Source organism: Dendrobates tinctorius, unplaced genomic scaffold, assembly GCF_039654945.1.
Source record: "Dendrobates tinctorius isolate UK_male_01 unplaced genomic scaffold, ASM3965494v1 ptg000332l, whole genome shotgun sequence".
Lineage (NCBI taxonomy): Eukaryota > Metazoa > Chordata > Amphibia > Anura > Dendrobatidae > Dendrobates > Dendrobates tinctorius.
This window is the reverse complement of record NW_027361998.1, coordinates 12,314,075-12,341,503: the sequence shown is the minus strand read 5'-3', so window position 1 is coordinate 12,341,503 and position 27,429 is coordinate 12,314,075. Positions and strand designations below refer to the sequence as shown.

The window sequence follows — 27,429 nt, the reverse complement described above, 5'->3', positions numbered from 1 at the left end:
AGCCTCCTGCAGCAGTCCAAACCTTTACAACCTAACCGATCCTCTGCAGCCGCCCCAGCCTCCTGCAGCAGTCTAACCGATCCTCTGCAGCCGCCCCGGCCTCCTGCAGCAGTCTAACCGATCCTCTGCAGCCACCCCAGCCTCCTGCAGCAGTCCAAACCTTTACAACCTAACCGATCCTCTGCAGCCACCCCGGCCACCTGCAACAGTCCAAACCTTTACAACCTAACGGATCCTCTGCAGCCACCCCGGTCTCCTGCAGCAGTCTAACCGTTCCTCTGCAGCCACCCCAGCCGTCCAAACCTTTACAACCTAACCGATCCTCTGCAGCCGCCCCGGCCTCCTGCAGCAGTCCAAACCTTTACAACCTAATCGATCTTGTACAGCAGCTCCATCCCCCTGCAACCGCCCTGGCCCCTGTAACCTAACCTATACTCTGCAGCCACCCCAGCCTCGTCCAGCAGTCCAAACCTTTACTTCCGCCCTGATCCTCTGCAGCCACTCTGGCCCCATCTCCTGTAGCCGTCCTGGCCCTTCCAGCCCATCCTATGCTCTGCCGCCTGCTCGGCCCCACATGCTGCAGTTTATAACAACCTGCAGATGAAAACAGAGAAAAGCAAGTTCAAACAACTGCGGGCGCCGGTGACTAACACGGAAACTTTGTGTGCGAGCAGAGACATTAACCCTGCAGAGAATACGAGAAAATCCCAGCATCTCCAAAGAGAGAGGCGGTGCCACCGCCGAGGATATGTGCAGGCCATAGAGCGACTTGTCACCCAATAACTGACCCTTCACTGTCAATAAAGGGTCAACTAAGTCACCGCTGCACTCAGTGTTTGTTACTCAGCAGCTCGCACATTCAATTCTGCTGGAGGGGCTGAGCTCAACATGGTATCACTGCCAAGAGCAGACGAAGAACCTCAGCAGTGGGACCAGGATCTTTTTTTTTTTTTTTTTTTTTTTTAAACAAATTTGTACGGAAACCCAGAAAATCTTATTCTTACTATTTGGAATCAAATTAGACATATTTAGACTAATGTTCATGCCGGGAGCTCCCCCTAGTGGTGGCTGCAGACAGGATCTTATGCATCTCTGTATGCAGGGAGCTCCCCCTAGTGGTGGCTGCAGACAGGATCTTATGTATCTCTGTATACAGGGAGCTCCCCCTAGTGGTGACTGCAGACAGGATCTTATCATGTATCTCTGTATACAGGGAGCTCCCCCTAGTGGTGACTGCAGACAGGATCTTATCATGTATCTCTGTACACAGGGAGCTCCCCCTAGTGGTGGCTGCAGACAGGATCTTATGTATCTCTGTATACAGGGAGCTCCCCCTAGTGGTGGCTGCAGACAGGATCTTATGTATCTCTGTATACAGGGAGCTCCCCCTAGTGGTGACTGCAGACAGGATCTTATGTATGTCTGTATACAGGGAGCTCCCCCTAGTGGGGGCTGCAGACAGCTATCATGTATCTCTGTATATAGGGAGCTCCCCCTAGTGGTGACTGCAGACCCGATTTTATGTATCTCTGTACACAGGGAGCTCCCCCTAGTGGAGGCTGCCGAGAATCATAATTGGCTTTGGGTGAGACTACTTTACATTCCAAGCGTCTGAAATAAACAAAGCAATCGTGGCTGATATCGAGTGATATATTTGCAGATTCAGGTTACAGCAGCCATTTGTGTACAGCTCATATACAACAAACCCTTCCCCAAGAAAATTCATAACAAAAGAAAAAAAACAAATAGAAGGCAAACGTTCCAGGTCTGAAGGCGGACCTGTGGGGTGTCATCGGAGGAGCGCGGCCCCCCGACCCTCCCCTCCCACCCCATTATGGATACAGATTAGTGACTCATTCTATCTTTTATTGTGGTACACATCATTTATCCAGAACAGTAGAGCAGAATTCGCCGCACGCGTTTTCATCTCGCACTTTTTTCTCTCTTTTCAGTGATAATAGAACGAAGAGGAAAAGAGGGCAGGAGGGGCATCGGGTACAACCAAAATGTAGTGACGGGTTCAGGGGGTGCGGAGGGGGATGGGGGCTTTAAAATGATATATGTCATACACTTGATGTCACTGAACTCACTCCCGGGCCGACGGTCATCGTCACCAGCCGCCGCTTGCTCTTACACGGGTGAGACACCGGCAAGCACTCATATAGATGGATGTTAATGAGAGGAAGGGGACATTCATGGGGAGGGGGGAGGGGGGTTAAAATGGAGGGTGTCAGGGGGAAGTGGTTTATGCTGCGAGGGGGGAGGGAGGGTGAGGAGGGGGCAGTGACCATGAATGGCGCAAAGAAAAGACTCAGCAACATTTGCTCTTCCAGCCTGTGACGCCTCCACCGCTGCTGATATCTACATTCTCACTGTTGGGTTCTTTCACTGGAGTCTGAAAGACAAGAGAGGCCGCCATTACACACAGCGGGGGCCGGAGAACCCCCGGAATGTACTCCGGAGCAGAACTCACTACTCTGCAGGTGCAGTCACTGTGTACATACATTACATTATTGATCCCAAGTTACCTCCTGTATTATACCCCAGAGCTGCGCTCACTATTCTGCTGGTGCAGTCACTGTGTACATCCTGAGTTACCTCCTGTATTATACCCCAGAGCTGCGCTCACTATTCTGCTGGTGCAGTCCCTGTATACATACATTACAGATCCTGATTTACATCCTGTATTATACCCCAGAGCTGCACTCACTATTCTGCTGGTGCAGTCACTGTGTACATATATTACATTACTGATCCTGAGTTACATCCTGTATTATACCCCAGAGCTGCACTCACTATTCTGCTGGTGCAGTCACTGTGTACATACATTACGGATCCTGAGTTACATTCTGCATTATGTTCCGGAGCTGCACTCTGATGATAGCATGTATATACACAGAAATCCTCCATTCTTTACACTTCAGGCTGCATTCAGAGGTCTAGCTGTGATGTGACACTTGAATGGTCGGACACTTTTCTCTCTCAGCAGTAAATACCCGCCATCTTGAGGCTGTCCGCCATGCTTTACCTTTCGGAGTATGTCTTCTGCTAACGTGAGGAATGCCTTCTCAATGTTTATGTTTGATTTCGCGCTTGTCTCAAAAAACCTAATTCCGTGTTCTCGAGCGATCTGAAACAAAGCGTGAGTCACTAATTAGCAGGTGTCACATCCAGAGCTGCGCTCTTAAATCTGCTGGCTTGTTAGGAGAGTGCAGAGGTCTGCTGTGGGGCAGCAGTGCGCACGCAGCTCTGGATGTGACTGGAGCACATGACGAGGATGTGCAGCTGTGGATTACGATAGTCTGAGAGTTTCGGTGACGAATGTTGGTCTTTATGGTGCCGGCATCCAGAGCTGCAAACATACAGGAGCGCCTGCTGCATATGCTTATGTTATAGCGTTTACACAGCCATGCAGTAATGTATACGCCTGGATGCGTCATCTGCAGGCGGCCCCCCAACTACAGGACACACTGCCGCCAGGGCACGATAGGGGGGTGGTAGAGACACTGCAGGCGGGGGGGGGGGGGTGTCATCACAGCATTACAGACCCGGACAGTGCACAGACCCCTATACAGGGGGAGGGGAGGCAGCGCCAGACCCGGCCCCCGCCACCTTACCTGCTCTCCTTTTGCTTTGAGCACCACTCGCTTGTCCTCCATGTCACACTTGTTTCCTAGCAGCATCCGCTCCACGTCTTCGTTGGCATGCTGCAAGAGGAAAGCGGAAGGGGTTAACTGGCCCCGACCACCGCAGCAGAGGGGGCGCTTACGGTGCAGTGATGGCGGCCAGGATACGGCTCTTCCCATTTCACTGACTGCAAGCAGAGATCCTGCCCGGGGGACGAGCTCAGTAACGCTTCACAGCTGAGGGTCTGTCACAGTTGCGTCCAGTGCAGGCTGATGGGGCCGCAGCGGCTCTTACGTTACAATGTGTCAGACTGATGGATGCAGCGTAACAAGTCCTCACCCGGAAAAAATAAACGTCACGCTCCTGGAGGACATTGTGGTGCGAAAAGGAAGTGAGGACAGGGGTCTCAGAAAGCAAGCGGGGGTCTTACAAAGGGTGAAATGTGAGGCCCCATGGAGCGCTGCAGTCAGTGTGTGGGGCCACGGTGCAGGATCTGCAGGGGTACGGCAGCGCTCGTCATCTGGGCTCCTGACATTACCCAGGCCGTAGTGCTGGGTCACCCCCGCTGCAGCACATGCACAGGGGCGGACACACGGGGGCTATTTTGGGACATGGCAGCGATTTAGATATGGAACAGATGACGACACCACGGGGTATCTGTGTCCTGCAGAGAGTGACCGCTCTGGAGGGTGACGGCGGCCACGATCCAGCACGAGTCACCCCGGCCTCACTACCAGACACAAACTCTGATCACCCAGAATCAGTGCCGGATTACAGGATATGCAGAAAACACACACACAGTGCAGGGTAGTGACCCTTTAAGAGGGGGGGGGGGGGGGCTCTGACTCATGAACTCTCATTCTGCTCGCAAGACACAACTTGTAAGCCAAACGCCCGAACCGCACACCCTGCCTTCTGCCAGCAGGGGGCAGCAGAGGCGGCTGTCACTGCAGATGACAGGCGGCTGCAGGATGGTCACTCCCAGGATTAGTCATCGCTCTGAGCATTCCTCAGCACACAGACAATTGCACAACCGGCGGGAAAGGGATAGTGGCAGGCTGGGGAAGAACGGTGGACTGCCAGTGCAGACAGGCCGGGCCACAGCGGCGGATAAGGGAGAGTGGCAGGCCGGGCCACAGAGGCGGATAAGGAAGAGTGGCAGGCCGGGCCACAGCGGCGGATAAGGGGCAGGCCGGGCCACAGCGGCGGATAAGGGGCAGGCCGGGCCACAGCGGCGGATAAGGGGCAGGCCGGGCCACAGCGGCGGATAAGGGGCAGGCCGGGCCACAGCGGCGGATAAGGGGCAGGCCGGGCCACAGCGGCGGATAAGGGGCAGGCCGGGCCACAGCGGCGGATAAGGGGCAGGCCGGGCCACAGCGGCGGATAAGGGGCAGGCCGGGGAAGAGCGTCGCATTGTTAGTGCTGATGGGTCGGGGAAGAGCGGAGGATGGCCAGCGCCAAAAGGCCGGGTAAGAGCGGCGAACACCATCATTCTCTATTCCCACCCCGACGACGGGAGCTCTGCCGTATCATCCCCCTCACAACAGAAAAGGGGCTCTGCCGTATCATCTCACCACCCCCATAGAATAGGGGAACTGAAGTATGATCCCGGTCCCCCCCTAAATAGAGGCTCTGCCCTCTCAGCCCCACCCCCCCCCGGGGCAGAGGCTCTGCCCTCTCAGCCCCACCCCCCCCCGGGGCAGAGGCTCTGCCCTCTCAGCCCCACCCCCCCCCGGGGCAGAGGCTCTGCCCTCTCAGCCCCACCCCCCCCCGGGGCAGAGGCTCTGCCCTCTCAGCCCCACCCCCCCCCGGGGCAGAGGCTCTGCCCTCTCAGCCCCACCCCCCCCCCGGGGCAGAGGCTCTGCCCTCTCAGCCCCACCCCCCCCCGGGGCAGAGGCTCTGCCCTCTCAGCCCCACCCCCCCCCGGGGCAGAGGCTCTGCCCTCTCAGCCCCACCCCCCCCCGGGGCAGAGGCTCTGCCCTCTCAGCCCCACCCCCCCCCGGGGCAGAGGCTCTGCCCTCTCAGCCCCACCCCCCCCCGGGGCAGAGGCTCTGCCCTCTCAGCCCCACCCCCCCCCGGGGCAGAGGCTCTGCCCTCTCAGCCCCACCCCCCCCAGGGCAGAGGCTCTGCCCTCTCAGCCCCACCCCCCCCAGGGCAGAGGCTCTGCCCTCTCAGCCCCACCCCCCCCCGGGCAGAGGCTCTGCCCTCTCAGCCCCACCCCCCCCAGGGCAGAGGCTCTGCCCTCTCAGCCCCACCCCCCCCCAGGGCAGAGGCTCTGCCCTCTCAGCCCCACCCCCCCCAGGGCAGAGGCTCTGCCCTCTCAGCCCCACCCCCCCCAGGGCAGAGGCTCTGCCCTCTCAGCCCCACCCCCCCCAGGGCAGAGGCTCTGCCCTCTCAGCCCCACCCCCCCCAGGGCAGAGGCTCTGCCCTCTCAGCCCCAACCCCCCCCAGGGCAGAGGCTCTGCCCTCTCAGCCCCACCCCCCCCAGGGCAGAGGCTCTGCCCTCTCAGCCCCACCCCCAACTACAGTAGGACACGACAGGGGGTCGTAGCCAGATGGCAGGCTTGTGGTCTTTACACATCAGACACATCTTGCGTCACCCTCATCATTGTGGAGCTGTAGTCGTGGACCCCGTGTGCCCCTCTCACCTCATCTATGTTTCTGAGCCACTTGCTGATGTTCTCGAAGCTTTTGGCGTTGGTGATGTCATAGACTAACATGATCCCCATCGCCCCCCTGTAGTAGGAGGTGGTGATCGTGTGGAATCGCTCCTGTCCGGCTGTGTCCCTGCAAAAACAAACAGAGGGGTCATTATCTGCAGCGGGCACAGACAGTGTGGGGGGCTAATAGTTTGGTCACAACTCTACGGCCCATTATTGACAACACTCAGCAAGCTTCACCAGACGCCCCTCTAATAACACCCCCCAACCACAACCTGAGAAATTTTCTATGTTCCAGGATTATACAACTCTGCTCTCTGCACAACCCAAGGAAAACTCAGAATCTACTGGTTTCCTGTTACCAGATCCCCTGTCACTTGACCACAAATCACTCCACCGCAGGACCACCTGTCACCTCGCCAGGAACGCCACAAGACCACCCACCACAAACGCCACAGGACCAACCTCCATCCACTGCAACACCCATCACTCCACCGCAGGACCACCTGTCACCTCGCCAGGAACGCCACAAGACCACCCACCACAAACGCCACAGGACCAACCTCCATCCACTGCAACACCCATCACTCCACCGCAGGACCACCTGTCACCTCGCCAGGAATGCCACAAGACCACCCACCACAAACGCCACAGGACCAACCTCCATCCACTGCAACACCCATCACTCCACCGCAGGACCACCTGTCACCTCGCCAGGAACGCCACAAGACCACCAATCACAAACGCCACAGGACAAACCTCCATCCACTGCAACACCCATCACTCCACTGCAGGATCACCTGCCACCTCGCCAGGAATGCTACAAGACCACCCATCACAAACGCCACAGGACCAACCTCCATCCACTGCAACACCCATCACTCCACCGCAGGACCACCTGTCACCTCGCCAGGAATGCCACAAGACCACCCACCACAAACGCCACAGGACCAACCTCCATCCACTGCAACACCCATCACTCCACCGCAGGACCACCTGTCACCTCGCCAGGAACGCCACAAGACCACCCATCACAAACGCCACAGGACCAACCTCCATCCACTGCAACACCCATCACTCCACTGCAGGATCACCTGCCACCTCGCCAGGAACGCAGGACCACCCACCACGAACACCCCAGGACCACCCCCATCTTCTGCAGCACCCACCACCTCGCCAGGAAAGCCATAGGAGCACCCGCCACGACCCCTTTAGGCTCCAAGCGGAGGGGGTTGAATGACACTTCATCCTGTGGGAGAGGGGTTGCTCGGCGTCACAGGGGTCCAGACCAGAGGACCTCCAGCTGGGTCTCAGCCTCTGGGTGAAAACATTCACTGACAGCAAGCAGAGCAGTACGGAGGTAGCGTGTGACCAGTTCATCCATGTCAGGCTGTGATAAGGCGGCCGCTACTCACACATCAGCGGTGCCACCGCCGCCCTCCACCAACACAGATAATAAATATTGACACGGCAGCACCCTGCGATCAGTGCCGCACTGTGCCAAGGGGACGGCAGGTGCCAGCGGCCGCAGAAAAGTGGAGCTATTCAGGCCGCTGCAGCTGGAGGGAGGATAATCGGGGGCTGTATGTGAGCGGGGGACGTGTGGGGAAGGGGCTCCAGTGCCCGGGGGGCTGAATCAGGAGGCTCTGCTGTTCCCTAGACTCCGTGCTCGCCACCCGCTGGACGGCTCAGAGGACCCCAGTGTTACTGATCGCAGGGGACCGGTCAATGGCGGGAGCTGCACTGCACTCCCACACTGGCTCAGGCTTACGTATGAAGCGCTTATATTAGGAAACTGCTTAACCAGCAATTCCCCCACGTCACGCACTGCCCGCAGCTATTCCGCATCTACTCCCGCTCCACCTGCGCAGACGCTGCTCACCAGATCTGCAGCTTGATCTTCTTTCCTTGTAATTCCACAGTTTTGATCTTGAAGTCAATTCCTGCGAGAGATAAAGAGAGAACAGTAAGTCGCCACATTCATCCCATGGGACGCGTCCGCAATCACTGCCACAGCCACTGGAAGGTGTCACGTCCACAGCCACCGAGTCTAGTAACTGCTGGCCGGGAAAAGAGACCCTGTATGACCGCAGCTCTGGAGGTGACTTGTGAACAGCATGAGGAAACCCCAAAAAAGATATAGGAATAGGTCTGATATACTAAAAGACCCCCACCGGGGACCCAATCAACCCAACCCCCCCCCCCCCCCACAAGACCCAGCATACACCGTGAAACCCCACACATACACTAGTGAAAAATCCACAAGACCAGCCGTACACCGGGGAACCCCCCACATTTTCGTCCATATACCGGGGAACCCCCCACAAGATCGGCTACACACCGGACACCCTCCCCCCCACAAGACCAGCCGCCGTACACCGGACACCCTCCCCCCCCACAAGACCAGCCGCCGGACACCCTCCCCCCCACAAGACCAGCCGCCGGACACCCTCCCCCCCCACAAGACCAGCCGCCGGACACCCTCCCCCCCACAAGACCAGCCGCCGGACACCGGACACCCCCCCCACAAGACCAGCCGCCGGACACCGGACACCCCCCCCACAAGACCAGCCGCCGGACACCGGACACCCCCCCCACAAGACCAGCCGCCGGACACCGGACACCCCCCCCACAAGACCAGCCGCCGGACACCGGACACCCCCCCCCCCAAGACCAGCCGCCGGACACCGGACACCCCCCCCCCCAAGACCAGCCGCCGTACACCGGACACCCCCCCCCCCCCCAAGACCAGCCGCCGTACACCGGACACCCCCCCCCCAAGACCAGCCGCCGTACACCGGACACCCCCCCCCAAGACCAGCCGCCGTACACCGGACCCCCCCCCCCCCAAGACCAGCCGCCGTACACCGGACCCCCCCCCCCCCCAAGACCAGCCGCCGTACACCGGACCCCCCCCCCCCCCCCCCAAGACCAGCCGCCGTACACCGGACCCCCCCCCAGCCGCCGTACACCGGACACCCCCCCCAAGGACAGCCGCCGTACACTGGACACCCTGCCCCCACAAGACCCGCCATACACCGGGGACCCTCCCCCCACAAGACCAGGCACCATACACCAATGACCCTCCCCCACAAGAACCCCTGCCGTACACCGGGAGCCCTCCGCAGACATAAAAATAGGCCCCATCTGATACTAAGAGCCCCCCCAACAAAATCCGCCACCGTACACTGGGAGCCCCCAAAGATATAAGAATAGGCCCCATCTGATACTAGGAGCCCCCCACAAGACATGCCATTTTGGAGACGCTCTGACCCAGTTCACATATCACATCCCGCTGCACTCGCCCATTTTTTCCTGGTTTTGACACCTCGGCTTCAATACCTAACTGACCTCCTCTGGGATGACATACTCTACCCCGAAAACCCACCATTGTCACCAGATAATCAGTGCTGAACCCTCTCCGTGATCAGTGCACACACATGTAGCAGAGCTGAATGCATCATTTTCCAGCATCTCATCGGAGCACAAGTGATGCAGGAGAATCACTGGTCATAGGGAAAAGACGCAAACTCTGCTCTGCTACATCTGCGCGTCCACCAACACCAGCACTTACTGTGTCATCGGCATCTGAGCTCCCACAATGCACTGCTCCCTGGTAACAGGAAACCACACAAATCGCGAAGGCAGCGACTGTGGATATCGAGTGTCAGCAACCAGCCAGAATGCGAGAACGTCTCGTCATGTGCAGATCCGATCAACACAAAAGAGTGCAAAATCCTACAGCCCAAGGTAGTCACATCACCGCTCCTCTCCGCTACAGCCCCAGGTAATCATGTCACCGCTCCTCCCCGCTACAGCCGCAGGTAATCATGTCACCGCTCCTCCCCGCTACAGCCACAGGTAATCATGTCACCGCTCCTCCCCGCTACAGCCACAGGTAATCATGTCACCGCTCCTCCCCGCTACAGCCACAGGTAATCATGTCACCGCTCCTCCCCGCTACAGCCGCAGGTAATCATGTCACTGCTCCTCCCCGCTACAGCCCCAGGTAATCATGTCACGCTCCTCCCCGCTACAGCCCCAGGTAATCATGTCACCGCTCCTCCCCGCTACAGTCGCAGGTAATCATGTCACCGCTCCTCCCCGCTACAGCCGCAGGTAATCATGTCACCGCTCCTCCCCGCTACAGCCCCAGGTAGCCGCGTCCCTGCTCCTCCCCGCTACAGCCCCAGGTAGCCGCGTCCCAGCTCCTCCCCGCTACAGCCCCAGGTAATCATGTCACTGCTCCTCCCCGCTACAGCCCCAGGTAGCCGCGTCCCTGCTCCTCCCCGCTACAGCCCCAGGTAGCCGCGTCCCTGCTCCTCCCCGCTACAGCCCCAGGTAGCCGCGTCCCTGCTCCTCCCCGCTACAGCCCCAGGTAGCCGCGTCCCTGCTCCTCCCCGCTACAGCCCCAGGTAGCCGCGTCCCAGCTCCTCCCCGCTACAGCCCCAGGTAATCATGTCACTGCTCCTCCCCGCTACAGCCGCAGGTAGTCACGTCACTGCTCCCCGCTACAGCCGCAGGTAATCATGTCACCGCTTCTCCCCGCTACAGTCGCAGGTAGTCGCGTCCCAGATCCTCCCCGCTACAGCCCCAGGTAATCATGTCACTGCTCCTCCCCGCTACAGTCGCAGGTAGTCACATCACTGCTCCTTCCCGCTACAGCCCCAGGTAATCATGTCACCGCTCCTCCCCGCTACAGTCGCAGGTAGTCGTGTCCCAGCCCCACCCCGCTACAGCCCCAGGTAATCGTGTCCCAGCTCCTCACTACAGCCGCAGGAAGTCACGTCACCGCTCCTCCCCGCTACAGCCGCAGGTAGTCACGTCCCAGCTCCTCCCTGCTACAGCCACAGGTAGTCGCGTCCCAGCTCCTCCCCGCTACAGCCCCAAGGAGTCACGTCCCAGCTCTTCCCCGCTGCAGCCCCAGGTAGTCACGTCCCAGCTCCTCCCAGCTACAGCCCGAGGTAGTCACCGCTCCTCCCCGCTACAACCCCAGGTAGTCACATTACCGCTCCGCCCCGCTACAGCCCCAGGTAGTCACACGTCACCGCTCCTCCCCACTACAGCCCTAGGTAGTCACCGCTCCTCCCCTCTACAGCCCCAGGTAGTCACATTACCGCTCCTCCCCAGGTAGTCACATTACCGATCCTACCCACTACAGCCCCAGGTAGTCACATTACCGCTCCGCCCCAGGTAGTCACATTACCGCTCCGCCCCAGGTAGTCACATTACCGCTCCTCCCCGCTACAGCCCCAGGTAGTCACATTTCCGCTCCTCCCCGCTACAGCCCCAAGCAGTCATTTCACAGCTGTCATGTAAAAAAAAAGGGGGGGGGGGGGTGTCACTTCCAGCTTCAGCCACTTACAGGACGGATGACCACACTGCAAGTTCTATTCATGGACAGCAATCAGATGTAAAAGCGATGAGCACTTCATCTACAATACACACTATACTGTATGTATACTGATCTCTTCTGTGACGGGAGACTATGAAGCCGGCACTACAGACAGTGCGGCCGCCGGCTCAGTGAGCACAGTACTCCTCTAGACGGACACTGCTAACACCACAGGAGTGCTGTCTGCCTCCAGCTTCTCAGACAAGACCATGGCTGGGCGAGGAGAGTGCACGCATCCAGCCATGACATCAGGAGCAGCCACTGCACCCCAAAACTGCTTCCAGATAATCCTTATTGTTCAGCAAGGCAGGAAAGGAGCGAGGAGCCCAGCGGCCCAACACCTTGCCAGGCCCGGGAGCGAGGAGCCCAGCGGCCCAACACCTTGCCAGGCCCGGGAGCGAGGAGCCCAGCGGCCCAACACCTTGCCAGGCCCGGGAGCGAGGAGCCCAGCGGCCCAACACCTTGCCAGGCCCGGGAGCGAGGAGCCCAGCGGCCCAACACCTTGCCAGGCCCGGGAGCAAGGAGCCCAGCGGCCCAACACCTTGCCAGGCCCGGGAGCAAGGAGCCCAGCGGCCCAACACCTTCCCAACCTCCTGCATTGAGCTTTCTACATGGAGGAGCTGCAGGAGATGCACCACACAGGCCAATACACAGTCACCATCTCAGTTGCTGCTGCCAGTGAGGGAACCCAACTGACACTTATCACAGCAGAGTGTTTGTTACAGTGTATCCAGTCTGGACAATCCTCTGTGAGCAGTCGCATCAGTATCCAGTGCAGGTACACAGCAAACAGACAGTCCGAGCAAAACACAGGAGGTGGGCGCAGAGCGATGAGCCATCACCATGCCCCTGGTACTCTGACAGCAGTCACACACCCTGCAGATATCTGGACCCAAAACCACAATGTCCTTTCCCGCACAGAACGCCCCCTGCAGGTTACACACTGTACAAGACTGGAGCCGCTGCCTCGCCCAAATACAGTATGGCACAGCAAAGAGCAACAGACTGTCCTCCTGAAACACTCTGTGCTGCTGGGGAACATCAGCAAGGACTGGACGGTGAAACACATGGCCGATAATCTCACTCTGGATGCTGAGCGTGAAAAGTGGAGAGATGGAAATGGTGCAGATAAAATAGCTCCCATGTCGCCCTCACATTGTAGAGGGAGCGCTCCTTAGTGCTGCACCGCTGCATCCACTCTGCCCGCTAGGACTCCACACTCTCCACCGAGAGGGCAGAAACCTCATCATTCACAAGGGACAGGATCCTTCCCCAGCACCAAACAAGGAATGCTGGGAGATGTAGTCCAGCGATGGCATCATACACAGGCACATGTAACAAGGGAGACAATTACTACAAATCCGTGATTGCTGTAGGAGCATGCTGGGGGGGGGGTTGTAGTTTCACTACTGCTTTACAGGCCCCTGACTCAGCAGGCAGCGATGTCCAGCACATTCAGGGCACTGGTGGCGGCACCAAGGAGCGGGCACTGGCAGGGGGACGCTTCCCAGGGGAAGAGGAACAACTTACAGAAAGACACAAAGGAATGAAAGAGCGGACAACAAAGGGCAGCGGGGCCAGATTCCTGCCCTCCATTCACTGCCCAGGCTGCAATCAATGGGCACTTGTCACCGCGAGTCCCCAGCCACGGCGCACGTCACTACTGCAAGCGGGCCTGCGGCTCCTACCCCTCACAGGGTCAACAACTCTGCTGAACGTTCCTGACACAAAACGGGTCCATTCCAGACATCACTGAGCGCCCCACACCAGGAGGAGACACTGTCGGGCCACGGAAGAGACCGCTCACAGGAGCCGACACTGGATACAACCGTAGCAAAACCATCAGTTTAAGGGTGGATTATTAGCGTCTGGATATGAAAAATGCACCGATGCATTGTAACAAACTATAAGGACAGGAGAGATTAATGTACTCCGCTCACAGAGCGCCATCTCTGACACTGAGCGGAGCAGCTGCCCGCTAGTCACCCGCCACCGATGGCTCCCCATAGAAGTACAGCCCACCAGGACCGCAGAGCCCATTACACCCTCACACCAGCCTGGACGCTGAGCAGCGCTGCTCCTGACAAGGGCCACGTTTACTATGTGAATAGCAGCTTTTCCTGAGCAGACAGCGCCTCTCCGGGGACAACGAGTCACCGAAGCTTGTCATGTAACTAGTGATGTCCACACACAACTGGAAGAAGGCGCAGGCTTCATTCACGTGATACAAAGCAAAATCCACCCAAACACATGCAGATCTCTCTGCAAATATCCGTAAGCCCACTGTCCGGATCTTACAGCATCTCATGCTCCAGTCACACCCAGAGCTGCGAGCAGGATGGCAGCCACATGGAGCCCAGCATCAATCCGCTGATAGGCGGCGGCTCTGGAGGTGACACAAATAAAGGTTTAAGGGTGTGTGCACACGCTGCGGATTCTGCTGCGGATTTGGCCGCTGCGGGTCTGCAGCAGTTTTTGCTGCGGTGTACAGTACCATTATTCCCTATGGGAATAAAAAACGCAGTGCAGACGGTGCGGATTTTTCCGCGTGGTTCTGAAACCGCAGAAAAAATTGACATGTCAATTCTTTCTGTGGATTCCACTGCGGTTTGCCATCTCCTCCATTGTGGAGATGCAAAACCGCAGGTCTTTTCACCTGCAGATTTACCTCCGGATTTTACAAAATCCGCGCAACCAAATCCGCACCCCAATCCGCAGCGTGTGCACACAGCCTAAGTATGGTGGGTACAAAAGACAAAAGCTTTAGTCCTGAGGATGAGGCAGAGCTGGACCCTCATTGTCCTGGAGCCTGGATACGGCAGGAATGCGAGGGTCCGTCACCTCCAACATTCCCGAGGCATGAGATCAGCGCAGATCACCAGGAGTCCCATGTCAGCCACCAAGTACTGCTCCCTCTCTATAACAGGGAGGTCATCCCCGACAGAGTGACTGCTCCCAAACTCCAGACCGTGAGGAAGATGGAGGAGAGCCGGGAGTATCATCTCGTCACAATCTGCAACTGAGCCAAAACTACTAAATCAAGATCTTGAGGATAATTGGGCCTTGGTAGGATACATATATATTAACAGGGTGGGGAGAACCCCAGAAAAAACCCTCACTAAAAAGACTATAACTAATGGTAGGGGAGGATGAAAGGAAAGGACTGTCCCTAATCTGCCTACTACTAACTATGGAAAATAGATGTCACCAGCAGTCCTATGTAACACCACAGACAACAGTGGTCACTATGGGTACAGATAATGTAGTAGATGTCACCTGCAGTCCTATGTAACACCAGTGATATGGGAGTACAGGATATATACATATGAGGCGGTGTGATCAATGGAGGACATGTGATGGGGCCAGTGCCGCCGCTTCTCACCGGGGTGGGACTTCTCACATCTCTGCAGAATGAGACACATGAAGGAGCAGCGGGGACAAGTCTGAACAGGGCGGCAGCACATACATATAATTAGTGAGTGACGCCGGCAGTAACAATGGTGCAGTGAAGCCGGAGAACAATCACAGGCCTCATCCTGGAGCCGCTGCACCCTGGCACCGAGCGAGCAGGAGCCAGCACCCCCCAGAGCAGCCAGCACCCCCCAGAGCAGCCAGCACCCCCCAGAGCAGCCAGCACCCCCGACAATCGATCGCCTTCGTAGAGGGTCGGGTGCCCAGGAGCTGCACTCGAACCTTCAAACTTTTCAACATTTCCATTCAGTGACAGCAAGAAAAGATCTTGAAGTAAAAAGACAAGGACAAAGCCGTGTTTTTTCTCCTTCCTCGACTTCCAATGGCTGATAACAGCTAGCAGCAGCACAGCTAGCAACCCGATGTCTGACAGGTCGCGGCGTCTCGGGTGTCAGGACTCGGCCTTTGTCTCTTTACTCTCCCGCTATCAATTTTATATGAGCGAAAATCATAGAACAGTCGCCGTCACCCGACACGGGCGAGCAAGTAATAACAGCCGTAATGTGGAGGAGGGGTGATAACCGCGGGCGACCCCGGCGTACTACCCTCTGGACGGACACCTCTCGGCTCACCTGCCGTGTACCACTGATGATACAGAAATGTTCCCCATAGTCTGCCGAATTATCAGAAGTCCTGGACGTCCCCGTATCCATAGTCGGTCTCCCAGGTATTAGCGGCTTCACGTTCCGGCCCTTTAAGATGTGACACAGACCTCAGTGAATGCCGAGCCATCATATAAAATAAGCAGGAGTATCACCGAGCGAACTGATAAAGCTTAAGGTCAGCATTGGGGAGAGGCGCAGATGCTGCGGCACCTCGTATACCGTGACCAGCAGCAGATTCTACCATCGGGATAAATTCCGGCTCTTCTCCATCCCGTGTACAGCATGACCAGCTCCACTCCATTAGGGAGTACAAGAATCAGAGGCTCGGGCTCAGTGGCATTGTCTACAGGGGTCTAAGGTGGTCCGAAAGCCTGTACTACAACATCAGGTCACAGCTGTGTCCCACTAGAGGGCTGCGCTGTCTACAGAGATACTGAATAAGCATGTTCAGTTCTCCGCCATGCTTTACACTGCTACTCTTCCCAAGAGCACTGCACAATGATAAATGAAGTCTGCGTCTACGCAGCAGATTCCAGCAGCCGCACATGACGGGCAGCATCTACCTGCCGCTCACAGCAGTCCATGCCCTGCACCCCGCAGACGAGCCCGGCCACGTGTGCAGCGTCACAGGTTATTTTTATGCCATGAACACATTCCCCCATTCTGCTTGGAAGGTCTTCAGAGCAGCGTGCACAGGCCGGTGTTATCTGCACGTCACTGCGGGCACATCACGGAGCCAGGGCAACAGCGCTCCGCTACCCGGACAGGACGCCTGCATGGGGGGGAAGCCTGACGCTGGCACATACTGCTCTGCAAGATGAGACAAGCGGCCTGTGCTCCGCCTGCGGCACAGCATGGTTCATCCTTCATCTAACCCCCACCAGAAAAGAGCCGAAAATACAACCGGCACAACTGAGGGAGGGACAACAGCAACCCGACCTGTAATATCACCCTGTATTGTAATACCGCTACGTAATCTCAGCATAAGCACACACTGACCGAGGTACAGTCTGTGTTATACCCCAGAGCTGCACTCACTATTCTGCTGGTGCAGTCACTGTGTATATACATTACATTACTGATCCTGAGTTACATCCTGTATTATACTCCAGAGCTGCACTCACTATTCTGCTGGTGCAGTCACTGTGTACATACATTACTGATCCTGAGTTACATCCTGTATTATACCCCAGAGCTGCGCTCACTATTCTGCTGGTGCAGTCACTGTGTATATACATTACTGATCCTGAGTTACATCCTGTATTATACTCCAGAGCTGCACTCACTATTCTGCTGGTGCAGTCTCTGTGTACATACATTACTGATCCTGAGTTACCTCCTGTATTATACCCCAGAGCTGCACTCACTATTCTGCTGGTGCAGTCACTGTGTACATACATTACATTACTGATCCTGAGTTACCTCCTGTATTATACCGCAGAGCTGCACTCACTATTCTGCTGGTGCAGTCACTGTGTACATACATTACATTACTGATCCTGAGTTACCTCCTGTATTATACTCCAGAGCTGCATTCACTATTCTGCTGCTGCAGTCACTGTGTACATACATTACATTACTGATCCTGAGTTACATCCTGTATTATACCCCAGAGCTGCACTCAGTATTCTGCTGGTGCAGTCTCTGTGTACATACATTACTGATCCTGAGTTACATCCTGTATTATACCCCAGAGCTGCACTCACTATTCTGCTGGTGCAGTCACTGTGTACATACATTACATTACTGATCCTGAGTTACCTCCTGTATTATACTGCAGAGCTGCACTCACTATTCTGCTGGTGCAGTCACTGTGTACATACATTACATTACTGATCCTGAGTTACCTCCTGTATTATACTCCAGAGCTGCACTCACTATTCTGCTGGTGCAGTCACTGTGTACATACATTACATTACTGATCCTGAGTTACCTCCTGTATTATACTCCAGAGCTGCATTCACTATTCTGCTGGTGCAGTCACTGTGTACATACATTACGGATCCTGAGTTACATTCAGGTGGGTGCCGTGTGGTGTTGTGCCCCACTAGGGTGACATGAGGAGAGGGCACTTTTTGGCCAGGCAGACTCCAGGATCTGGTGGTGAGAGCTCGGTTACACAGAGCATATTCTGCCACCCCTGCAAACGGGGGCTTCAGGTGGGGTCGGACCACCATTGCCTGATCTTTAGCATTTAGAGACCAGTGTAATGCCCAGAGCAGAGTCACCCACAGGATCCGGCAGCAGCAGCTCCACCCTTATTGGCCGGGACACGGCTCTGACTGTCCTCAGCTCTGAACCTTGCTCTGTTTATCTGCATTAGTGGAGATGGTAAACCAGGGGGCCCGACCCGAGCATCCATGGGCACCCCGACAAGACACTGCGGAGTGACGGGCAGGAGAGTCGGGGGGGGTCACCATCCATCACAACATCTGCACGGCTACCAGGAGCCCGGTGGATAGTCTGCCGACCAGCAATGTACTGGGGGTTACAATCCAACATCCCAAGTCCAGAAATGTAGCAGGTGTGACATTTGTGTAACGCAGGGCAAGTCACCAGGGTCTTCTAGATTCCAGAGCGTTCTCTGCACAGGGTGCAAAACGCGTCAGCGCTGTGCAAATCCTCTAAGACACAGGCGTCATAACTGCCCAGTGCGAGCCCACCTCAGACCAGAAGATGAAAGACCACCGGGAGGGCAGAGATCGCGCACGCAGGATGGGGACGATGCATGCAGGGAGCCAGTGAAATGCAGACATGTCCTCCCAGCGCACCGATCCCCGCCCCGACGGAGCCGACACTGGGGGTCATTGGAAGGAGCATTATAAATGTCAGGAATGGAGGTGAGAGGAGGAGACACCGCAGAGACGTCACTGCTCTCAGGCACCGGAGATAACTGACCACAGACCCCCAGCTGCCATCCTGGACACCCCCTGACCAAGGCTACTGGTCATCAGGGGTACACACAACGTGACGTGTTGTCATGGGGTCTCCAACATTAATGTACAGTAAGGGTGGTCCATGTCCCCAGTCCGCCCTCCCTCACTGATCATCAGTCTCCAGAGAATAAGCCCCTTGGCGCCTCCTCCATCCAGGATGTTACGCCACACTAAACTCCCAAAACTGGATCTACAAGTCACAGCGATGTCTCCAGCAGACGACTTCCTGCTGTCAATCACCGGCCCGAGGCTGAAACCACCAGACCAGAAACACAGGCAGGACGGCCGAGGAGGCGCCCCAACTCCGACCCCCACCAGCCCCCTCCCCATTATCCGCAGAGTCCACCAGCCCCCTCCCCAATATCCGCAGAGTCCACCAGCCCCCTCCCCAATATCCGCAGGGTCCACCAGCCCCCTCCCCAATATCCGCAGGGTCCACCAGCCCCCTCCCCCATATCCGCAGAGTCCACCAGCCCCCTCCCCAATATCCGCAGAGTCCACCAGCCCCCTCCCCAATATCCGCAGAGTCCACCAGCCCCCTCACCAATATCCGCAGAGTCCACCAGCCCCCTCACCAATATCCGCAGAGTCCACCAGCCCCCTCACCAATATCCGCAGAGTCCACCAGCCCCCTCACCAATATCCGCAGAGTCCACCAGCCCCCTCACCAATATCCGCAGAGTCCACCAGCCCCCTCACCAATATCCGCAGAGTCCACCAGCTCCCTCACCAATATCCGCAGAGTCCACCAGCCCCCTCACCAATATCCGCAGAGTCCACCAGCCCCCTCACCAATATCCGCAAAGTCCACCAGCTATCACCACTGGACTCACAGTCCAGGAGCAAGAGGCCCCCCATCAGCAGACCCAGACAGGAGGTTACCCCAATACTGAGCACCCCGTCCAGGTATCACTAAGTGGCACCCCCATTACACCCTTCTTTTGATATTACTACAGGTGTACAATGGACTTTGTACAATGTCAGAAGGCAGTGTGGCCCCCAGGGCCCCTGAATGATCATGTCTGGGTACCTCAGGCAGCAGCGTGGCGCCCGGGGACTGTGTATAGCCTGGGTACCTTAGGCCACAGTGTGGCACCAGGGGCCCCTGTATAGATGTGTCTGGATACCTCTGGCCAAAGTGTGGCCCCTGTATAGTCATATGTGGGTGTCTCAGGCCGCAGTGTGGCCCCCGAGGCCAATGTATAGTAAGGTCTGGGTAAAAAAAGGCTGCAGTGTGGGCCCCAGGATCCCTGTATAGTAAGGTCTGGGTACCTCTGGCCGCAGCGTTATTCCCTTGTATAACTATAGCTCTTTACCTCAGGCTGCAGTGTGGCCCCTATATAGTAGGGTCTGGGTGTCTAAGGCCACAGTGTGGCACCAGGGGTCCCTATATAAATATGTCTAGTGTCTCAGGCTGCAGTGTGGCCCCCGGGGTCCCTATATAAATATGTCTGGGGTCTCAGGCTGCAGTGTGGCCCCCGGGGTCCCTGTATAGTCTTGTGTAGGTGTCTCAGGCCGCAGTGAGGCCCCCGTATAGTCATGTGTGGGTCTCAGGCCACAGTGTGGCCCCTGTATAGTCATGTGTGGGTCTCAGGCCACAGTGTGGCCCCTGTATAGTCATGTGTGGGTCTCAGGCCGCAGTGAGGCCCCCGTATAGTCATGTGTGGGTCTCAGGCCACAGTGTGGCCCCTGTATAGTCATGTGCAGGAGTCTCAGGCCACAGTGTGGCCCCTGTATAGTCATGTGCAGGAGTCTCAGGCCGCAGTGTGGCCCCTGTATAGTCATGTGCAGGAGTCTCAGGCCGCAGTGTGGCCCCTGTATAGTCATGTGCAGGAGTCTCAGGCCACAGTGTGGCCCCTGTATAGTCATGTGCAGGAGTCTCAGGCCACAGTGTGGCCCCTGTATAGTCATGTGCAGGAGTCTCAGGCCGCAGTGTGGCCCCTGTATAGTCATGTGCAGGAGTCTCAGGCCACAGTGTGGCCCCTGTATAGTCATGTGCAGGAGTCTCAGGCCACAGTGTGGCCCCTGTATAGTCATGTGCAGGAGTCTCAGGCCACAGTGTGGCCCCTGTATAGTCATGTGCAGGAGTCTCAGGCCACAGTGTGGCCCCTGTATAGTCATGTGCAGGAGTCTCAGGCCGCAGTGTGGCCCCTGTATAGTCATGTGCAGGAGTCTCAGGCCGCAGTGTGGCCCCTGTATAGTCATGTGCAGGAGTCTCAGGCCGCAGTGAGGCCCCTGTATAGTCATGTGCAGGAGTCTCAGGCCACAGTGTGGCCCCTGTATAGTCATGTGCAGGAGTCTCAGGCCACAGTGTGGCCCCTGTATAGTCATGTGCAGGAGTCTCAGGCCGCAGTGTGGCCCCTGTATAGTCATGTGTAGGTGTCTCAGGCCGCAGTGTGGCCCCTGTATAGTCATGTGTAGGTGTCTCAGGCCGCAGTGTGGCCCCCGGGGTCCCTGTAGAGTCATGTGTAGGTGTCTAAGGCCGCAGTGTGGCCCCGGGGTCCCTGTAGAGTCAAGTGTGGGTCTCAGGCCGCAGTGTGGCCCCTGTATAGTCATGTGCAGGAGTCTCAGGCCGCAGTGTGGCCTCCTGTATAGTCATGTGTGGGTGTCTCAGGCCGCAGTGTGACCCTCGGGGGTCCCTGTATAGTCATGTGCAGGAGTCTCAGGCCGCAGTGTGGCCTCCTGTCTAGTCATGTGTAGGTGTCTCAGGCCGCAGTGTGGCCCCGTCTAGTCATGTGTAGGTGTCTCAGGCCGCAGTGTGGCCCCCTGTCTAGTCATGTGTAGGTGTCTCAGGCCGCAGTGTGGCCCCCGGGGTCCCTGTAGAGTCATGTGTGGGTCTCTCAGGCTGCAGTGTGGCCCCCGGGGCCCCTGTATAGTCATGTGTGGGTCTCTCAGGCCGCAGTGTGGCCCCTATATAGTCATGTGCAGGAGTCTCAGGCCGCAGTGTGGCCTCCTGTATAGTTATATGTGGGTGTCTCAGGCCGCAGTGTGGCCCCCGGGGCCCCTGTATAGTCATGGTGGGTGTCTCAGGCCGCAATATGGCCTCCTGTCTAGTCATGTGCAGGAGTCTCAGGCCGCAGTGTGGCCTCCTGTATAGTCATGTGTGGGTGTCTCAGGCCGCAGTGTGACCCTCGGGGTCCCTGTATAGTCATGTGCAGGAGTCTCAAGCCGCAGTGTGGCCCCTGTATAGTCATGTGCAGGAGTCTCAGGCCGCAGTGTGGCCTCCTGTCTAGTCATGTGTAGGTGTCTCAGGCCGCAGTGTGGCCCCCTGTCTAGTCATGTGTTGGTGTCTCAGGCCGCAGTGTGGCCCCCGGGGCCCCTGTATAGTCATGTGTGGGTCTCTCAGGCCGTAGTGTGGCCCCTATATAGTCATGTGCAGGAGTCTCAGGCCGCAGTGTGGCCCCTGTATAGTCATGTGCAGGAGTCTCAGGCCGCAGTGTGGCCTCCTGTCTAGTCATGTGTAGGTGTCTCAGGCCGCAGTGTGGCCCCCGGGACCCCTGTATAGTCATGGTGGGTGTCTCAGGCCGCAATGTGGCCTCCTGTCTAGTCATGTGTAGGTGTCTCAAGCCGCAGTGTGGCCCCCGGGGTCCCTGTAGAGTCATGTGTGGGTCTCTCAGGCCGCAGTGCGGCCCCCGGGGCCCCTGTATAGTGGGGTCTGGGTCTCTCAGGCCGCAGTGCGGCCCCCGGGGCCCCTGTATAGTGGGGTCTGGGTCTCTCAGGCCGCAGTGCGGCCCCCGGGGCCCCTGTATAGTGGGGTCTGGGTCTCTCAGGCCGCAGTGCGGCCCCCGGGGCCCCTGTATAGTGGGGTCTGGGTCTCTCAGGCCGCAGTGCGGCCCCCGGGGCCCCTGTATAGTGGGGTCTGGGTCTCTCAGGCCGCAGTGCGGCCCCCGGGGCCCCTGTATAGTGGGGTCTGGGTCTCTCAGGCCGCAGTGCGGCCCCCGGGGCCCCTGTATAGTGGGGTCTGGGTCTCTCAGGCCGCAGTGCGGCCCCCGGGGCCCCTGTATAGTGGGGTCTGGGTCTCTCAGGCCGCAGTGCGGCCCCCGGGGCCCCTGTATAGTGGGGTCTGGGTCTCTCAGGCCGCAGTGCGGCCCCCGGGGCCCCTGTATAGTGGGGTCTGGGTCTCTCAGGCCGCAGTGCGGCCCCCGGGGCCCCTGTATAGTGGGGTCTGGGTCTCTCAGGCCGCAGTGCGGCCCCCGGGGCCCCTGTATAGTGGGGTCTGGGTCTCTCAGGCCGCAGTGCGGCCCCCGGGGCCCCTGTATAGTGGGGTCTGGGTCTCTCAGGCCGCAGTGCGGCCCCCGGGGCCCCTGTATAGTGGGGTCTGGGTCTCTCAGGCCGCAGTGCGGCCCCCGGGGCCCCTGTATAGTGGGGTCTGGGTCTCTCAGGCCGCAGTGTGGCCCCCGGGGCCGCTGTATAGTGGGGTCTGGGTCTCTCAGGCCGCAGTGTGGCCCCCGGGGCCCCTGTATAGTGGGGTCTGGGTCTCTCAGGCCGCAGTGGGGCCCCTGTATAGTGGGGTCTGGGTCTCTCAGGCCGCAGTGGGGCCCCTGTATAGTGGGGTCTGGGTCTCTCAGGCCGCAGTGTGGCTCCCGGGGCCCCTGTATAGTGGGGTCTGGGTCTCTCAGGCCGCAGTGTGGCTCCCGGGGCCCCTGTATAGTGGGGTCTGGGTCTCTCAGGCCGCAGTGTGGCTCCCGGGGCCCCTGTATAGTGGGGTCTGGGTCTCTCAGGCCGCAGTGTGGCCCCCGGGGCCCCTGTATAGTGGGGTCTGGGTCTCTCAGGCCGCAGTGCGGGCCCCCTGTATAGTGGGGTCTGGGTGTCTCAGGCCGCAGTGCGGCCCCCGGGGCCCCTGTATAGTGGGGTCTGGGTGTCTCAGGCCGCAGTGCGGCCCCCGGGGCCCCTGTATAGTGGGGTCTGGGTCTCTCAGGCCGCAGTGTGGCCCCTGTATAGTGGGGTCTGGGTCTCTCAGGCCGCAGTGCGACCCCCAGGGCCCCTGTATATTGGGGTCTGGGTCTCTCAGGCCGCAGTGTGGCCCCTGTATAGTGGGGTCTGGGTCTCTCAGGCCGCAGTGTGGCCCCTGTATAGTGGGGTCTGGGTCTCTCAGGCCGCAGTGTGGCCCCTGTATAGTGGGGTCTGGGTCTCTCAGGCCGCAGTGTGGCCCCTGTATAGTGGGGTCTGGGTCTCTCAGGCCGCAGTGTGGCCCCTGTATAGTGGGGTCTGGGTCTCTCAGGCCGCAGTGTGGCCCCTGTATAGTGGGGTCTGGGTCTCTCAGGCCGCAGTGTGGCCCCCGGGGCCCCTGTATAGTGGGGTCTGGGTCTCTCAGGCCGCAGTGTGGCCCCCGGGGCCCCTGTATAGTGGGGTCTGGGTCTCTCAGGCCGCAGTGTGGCCCCCGGGGCCCCTGTATAGTGGGGTCTGGGTCTCTCAGGCCGCAGTGTGGCCCCCGGGGCCCCTGTATAGTGGGGTCTGGGTCTCTCAGGCCGCAGTGTGGCCCCCGGGGCCCCTGTATAGTGGGGTCTGGGTCTCTCAGGCCGCAGTGTGGCCCCCGGGGCCCCTGTATAGTGGGGTCTGGGTCTCTCAGGCCGCAGTGTGGCCCCCGGGGCCCCTGTATAGTGGGGTCTGGGTCTCTCAGGCCGCAGTGTGGCCCCCGGGGCCCCTGTATAGTGGGGTCTGGGTCTCTCAGGCCGCAGTGTGGCCCCCGGGGCCCCTGTATAGTGGGGTCTGGGTCTCTCAGGCCGCAGTGTGGCCCCCGGGGCCCCTGTATAGTGGGGTCTGGGTCTCTCAGGCCGCAGTGTGGCCCCCGGGGCCCCTGTATAGTGGGGTCTGGGTCTCTCAGGCCGCAGTGTGGCCCCCGGGGCCCCTGTATAGTGGGGTCTGGGTCTCTCAGGCCGCAGTGTGGCCCCCGGGGCCCCTGTATAGTGGGGTCTGGGTCTCTCAGGCCGCAGTGTGGCCCCCGGGGCCCCTGTATAGTGGGGTCTGGGTCTCTCAGGCCGCAGTGTGGCTCCCGGGGCCCCTGTATAGTGGGGTCTGGGTCTCTCAGGCCGCAGTGTGGCCCCCTGCATAGTGGGGTCTGGGTCTCTCAGGCCGCAGTGTGGCCCCCGGGGCCCCTGCATAGTGGGGTCTGGGTCTCTCAGGCCGCAGTGTGGCCCCCGGGGCCCCTGCATAGTGGGGTCTGGGTCTCTCAGGCCGCAGTGTGGCCCCCGGGGCCCCTGTATAGTGGGGTCTGGGTCTCTCAGGCCGCAGTGTGGCCCCCGGGGCCCCTGCATAGTGGGGTCTGGGTCTCTCAGGCCGCAGTGTGGCCCCCGGGGCCCCTGCATAGTGGGGTCTGGGTCTCTCAGGCCGCAGTGTGGCCCCCGGGGCCCCTGCATAGTGGGGTCTGGGTCTCTCAGGCCGCAGTGTGGCCCCCGGGGCCCCTGCATAGTGGGGTCTGGGTCTCTCAGGCCGCAGTGTGGCCCCCGGGGCCCCTGCATAGTGGGGTCTGGGTCTCTCAGGCCGCAGTGTGGCCCCCGGGGCCCCTGCATAGTGGGGTCTGGGTCTCTCGGGTCTCTCAGGCCGCAGTGTGGCCCCCGGGGCCCCTGCATAGTGGGGTCTGGGTCTCTCAGGCCGCAGTGTGGCCCCCGGGGCCCCTGCATAGTGGGGTCTGGGTCTCTCAGGCCGCAGTGTGGCCCCCGGGGCCCCTGCATAGTGGGGTCTGGGTCTCTCAGGCCGCAGTGTGGCCCCCGGGGCCCCTGCATAGTGGGGTCTGGGTCTCTCAGGCCGCAGTGTGGCCCCCGGGGCCCCTGCATAGTGGGGTCTGGGTCTCTCAGGCCGCAGTGGGGCCCCCGGGGCCCCTGTATAGTGGGGTCTGGGTCTCTCAGGCCGCAGTGGGGCCCCCGGGGCCCCTGTATAGTGGGGTCTGGGTCTCTCAGGCCGCAGTGGGGCCCCCGGGGCCCCTGTATAGTGGGGTCTGGGTCTCTCAGGCCGCAGTGGGGCCCCCGGGGCCCCTGTATAGTGGGGTCTGGGTCTCTCAGGCCGCAGTGGGGCCCCCGGGGCCCCTGTATAGTGGGGTCTGGGTCTCTTAGGCCGCAGTGGGGCCCCCGGGGCCCCTGTATAGTGGGGTCTGGGTCTCTCAGGCCGCAGTGTGGCCCCCGGGGCCCCTGTATAGTGGGGTCTGGGTCTCTCAGGCCGCAGTGTGGCCCCCGGGGCCCCTGTATAGTGGGGTCTGGGTCTCTCAGGCCGCAGTGTGGCCCCCGGGGCCCCTGCATAGTGGGGTCTGGGTCTCTCAGGCCGCAGTGTGGCCCCCGGGGCCCCTGCATAGTGGGGTCTGGGTCTCTCAGGCCGCAGTGTGGCCCCCGGGGCCCCTGCATAGTGGGGTCTGGGTCTCTCAGGCCGCAGTGTGGCCCCCGGGACCCCTGCATAGTGGGGTCTGGGTCTCTCAGGCCGCAGTGTGGCCCCCGGGGCCCCTGCATAGTGGGGTCTGGGTGTCTCAGGCCGCAGTGTGGCCCCCGGGGCCCCTGCATAGTGGGGTCTGGGTGTCTCAGGCCGCAGTGTGGCCCCCGGGGCCCCTGCATAGTGGGGTCTGGGTCTCTCAGGCCGCAGTGTGGCCCCCGGGGCCCCTGCATAGTGGGGTCTGGGTCTCTCAGGCCGCAGTGTGGCCCCCGGGGCCCCTGTATAGTGGGGTCTGGGTGTCTCAGGCCGCAGTGTGGCCCCCGGGGCCCCTGCATAGTGGGGTCTGGGTCTCTCAGGCCGCAGTGTGGCCCCCGGGGCCCCTGTATAGTGGGGTCTGGGTCTCTTAGGCCGCAGTGTGGCCCCCGGGGCCCCTGTATAGTGGGGTCTGGGTCTCTTAGGCCGCAGTGTGGCCCCCGGGGCCCCTGTATAGTGGGGTCTGGGTGTCTCAGGCCGCAGTGTGGCCCCCGGGGCCCCTGTATAGTGGGGTCTGGGTCTCTCAGGCCGCAGTGTGGCCCCCGGGGCCCCTGTATAGTGGGGTCTGGGTCTCTTAGGCCGCAGTGTGGCCCCCGTATAGTGGGGTCTGGGTCTCTCAGGCCGCAGTGTGGCCCCCGGGGCCCCTGTATAGTGGGGTCTGGGTCTCTTAGGCCGCAGTGTGGCCCCCGGGGCCCCTGTATAGTGGGGTCTGGGTGTCTCAGGCCGCAGTGTGGCCCCCGGGGCCCCTGTATAGTGGGGTCTGGGTCTCTCAGGCCGCAGTGTGGCCCCCGGGGCCCCTGTATAGTGGGGTCTGGGTCTCTTAGGCCGCAGTGTGGCCCCCGTATAGTGGGGTCTGGGTCTCTTAGGCCGCAGTGTGGCCCCTGCATAGTGGGGTCTGGGTCTCTCAGGCCGCAGTGTGGCCCCCGGGGCCCCTGCATAGTGGGGTCTGGGTCTCTCAGGCCGCAGTGTGGCCCCCGGGGCCCCGCCGCTGTCCAGCACTCACCGATGGTGGAGATGAAGGTGGTGTTGAAGGCATCATCCGAGAAGCGGAACAGCACGCAGGTCTTCCCCACCCCCGAGTCTCCGATAAGCAGCAGCTTGAAGAGCAGGTCGTACGTCTTCTTCGCCATGGGCCCTGCGTCTCCTCCGGGGACCCCTCTCCTGTCAGTCACGGCCGCCGCTCGGCGGTCTCGTCATACACGGCCCCTCCCCAGTACCGGGCACACCCGCCGCTGACAACAGGCCGCTCCGTATCGCTGCCGGGCTCTCCGCCTCCTCCCTGTGTCTCTTCTCCCGCAGACTCCTCCTCCAGGGCCTTGCCGGGACAAAAATGGCGGCCCCACCCC

The 27,429-nt window shown here is 59.7% G+C and overlaps 1 protein-coding gene across 1 annotated transcript; it reads right to left on the bottom strand.

Moving 5' to 3' along the window:
- Positions 1-1,632: 1,632 nt before the first annotated feature.
- Positions 1,633-27,429, bottom strand: RAB10 (RAB10, member RAS oncogene family). The gene is made up of 6 exons (XM_073562016.1): positions 27,087-27,429; positions 8,170-8,230; positions 6,276-6,414; positions 3,618-3,707; positions 3,029-3,130; positions 1,633-2,395 (listed from the first exon to the last, which is right to left on the bottom strand). The coding sequence occupies exons 1-6, from the start codon at positions 27,211-27,213 to the stop codon at positions 2,312-2,314; spliced, it is 603 nt and encodes a 200-aa protein (XP_073418117.1). The 5' UTR covers positions 27,214-27,429; the 3' UTR covers positions 1,633-2,311.

What these genes read in the sequence shown, in the direction of transcription:
- RAB10 (XM_073562016.1), bottom strand. Translation starts at nt 27,213, where the DNA reads ATGGCGAAGAAGACGTACGACCTGCTCTTCAAGCTGCTGCTTATCGGA. An exon ending in CACCTTCATCTCCACCATCG is followed by an intron (nt 8,231 to 27,086) that starts GTGAGTGCTGGA and finishes TATCTCTCGCAG; the next exon opens with GAATTGACTTCAAGATCAAA. An exon ending in AAGATCAAGCTGCAGATCTG is followed by an intron (nt 6,415 to 8,169) that starts GTGAGCAGCGTC and finishes TTGTTTTTGCAG; the next exon opens with GGACACAGCCGGACAGGAGC.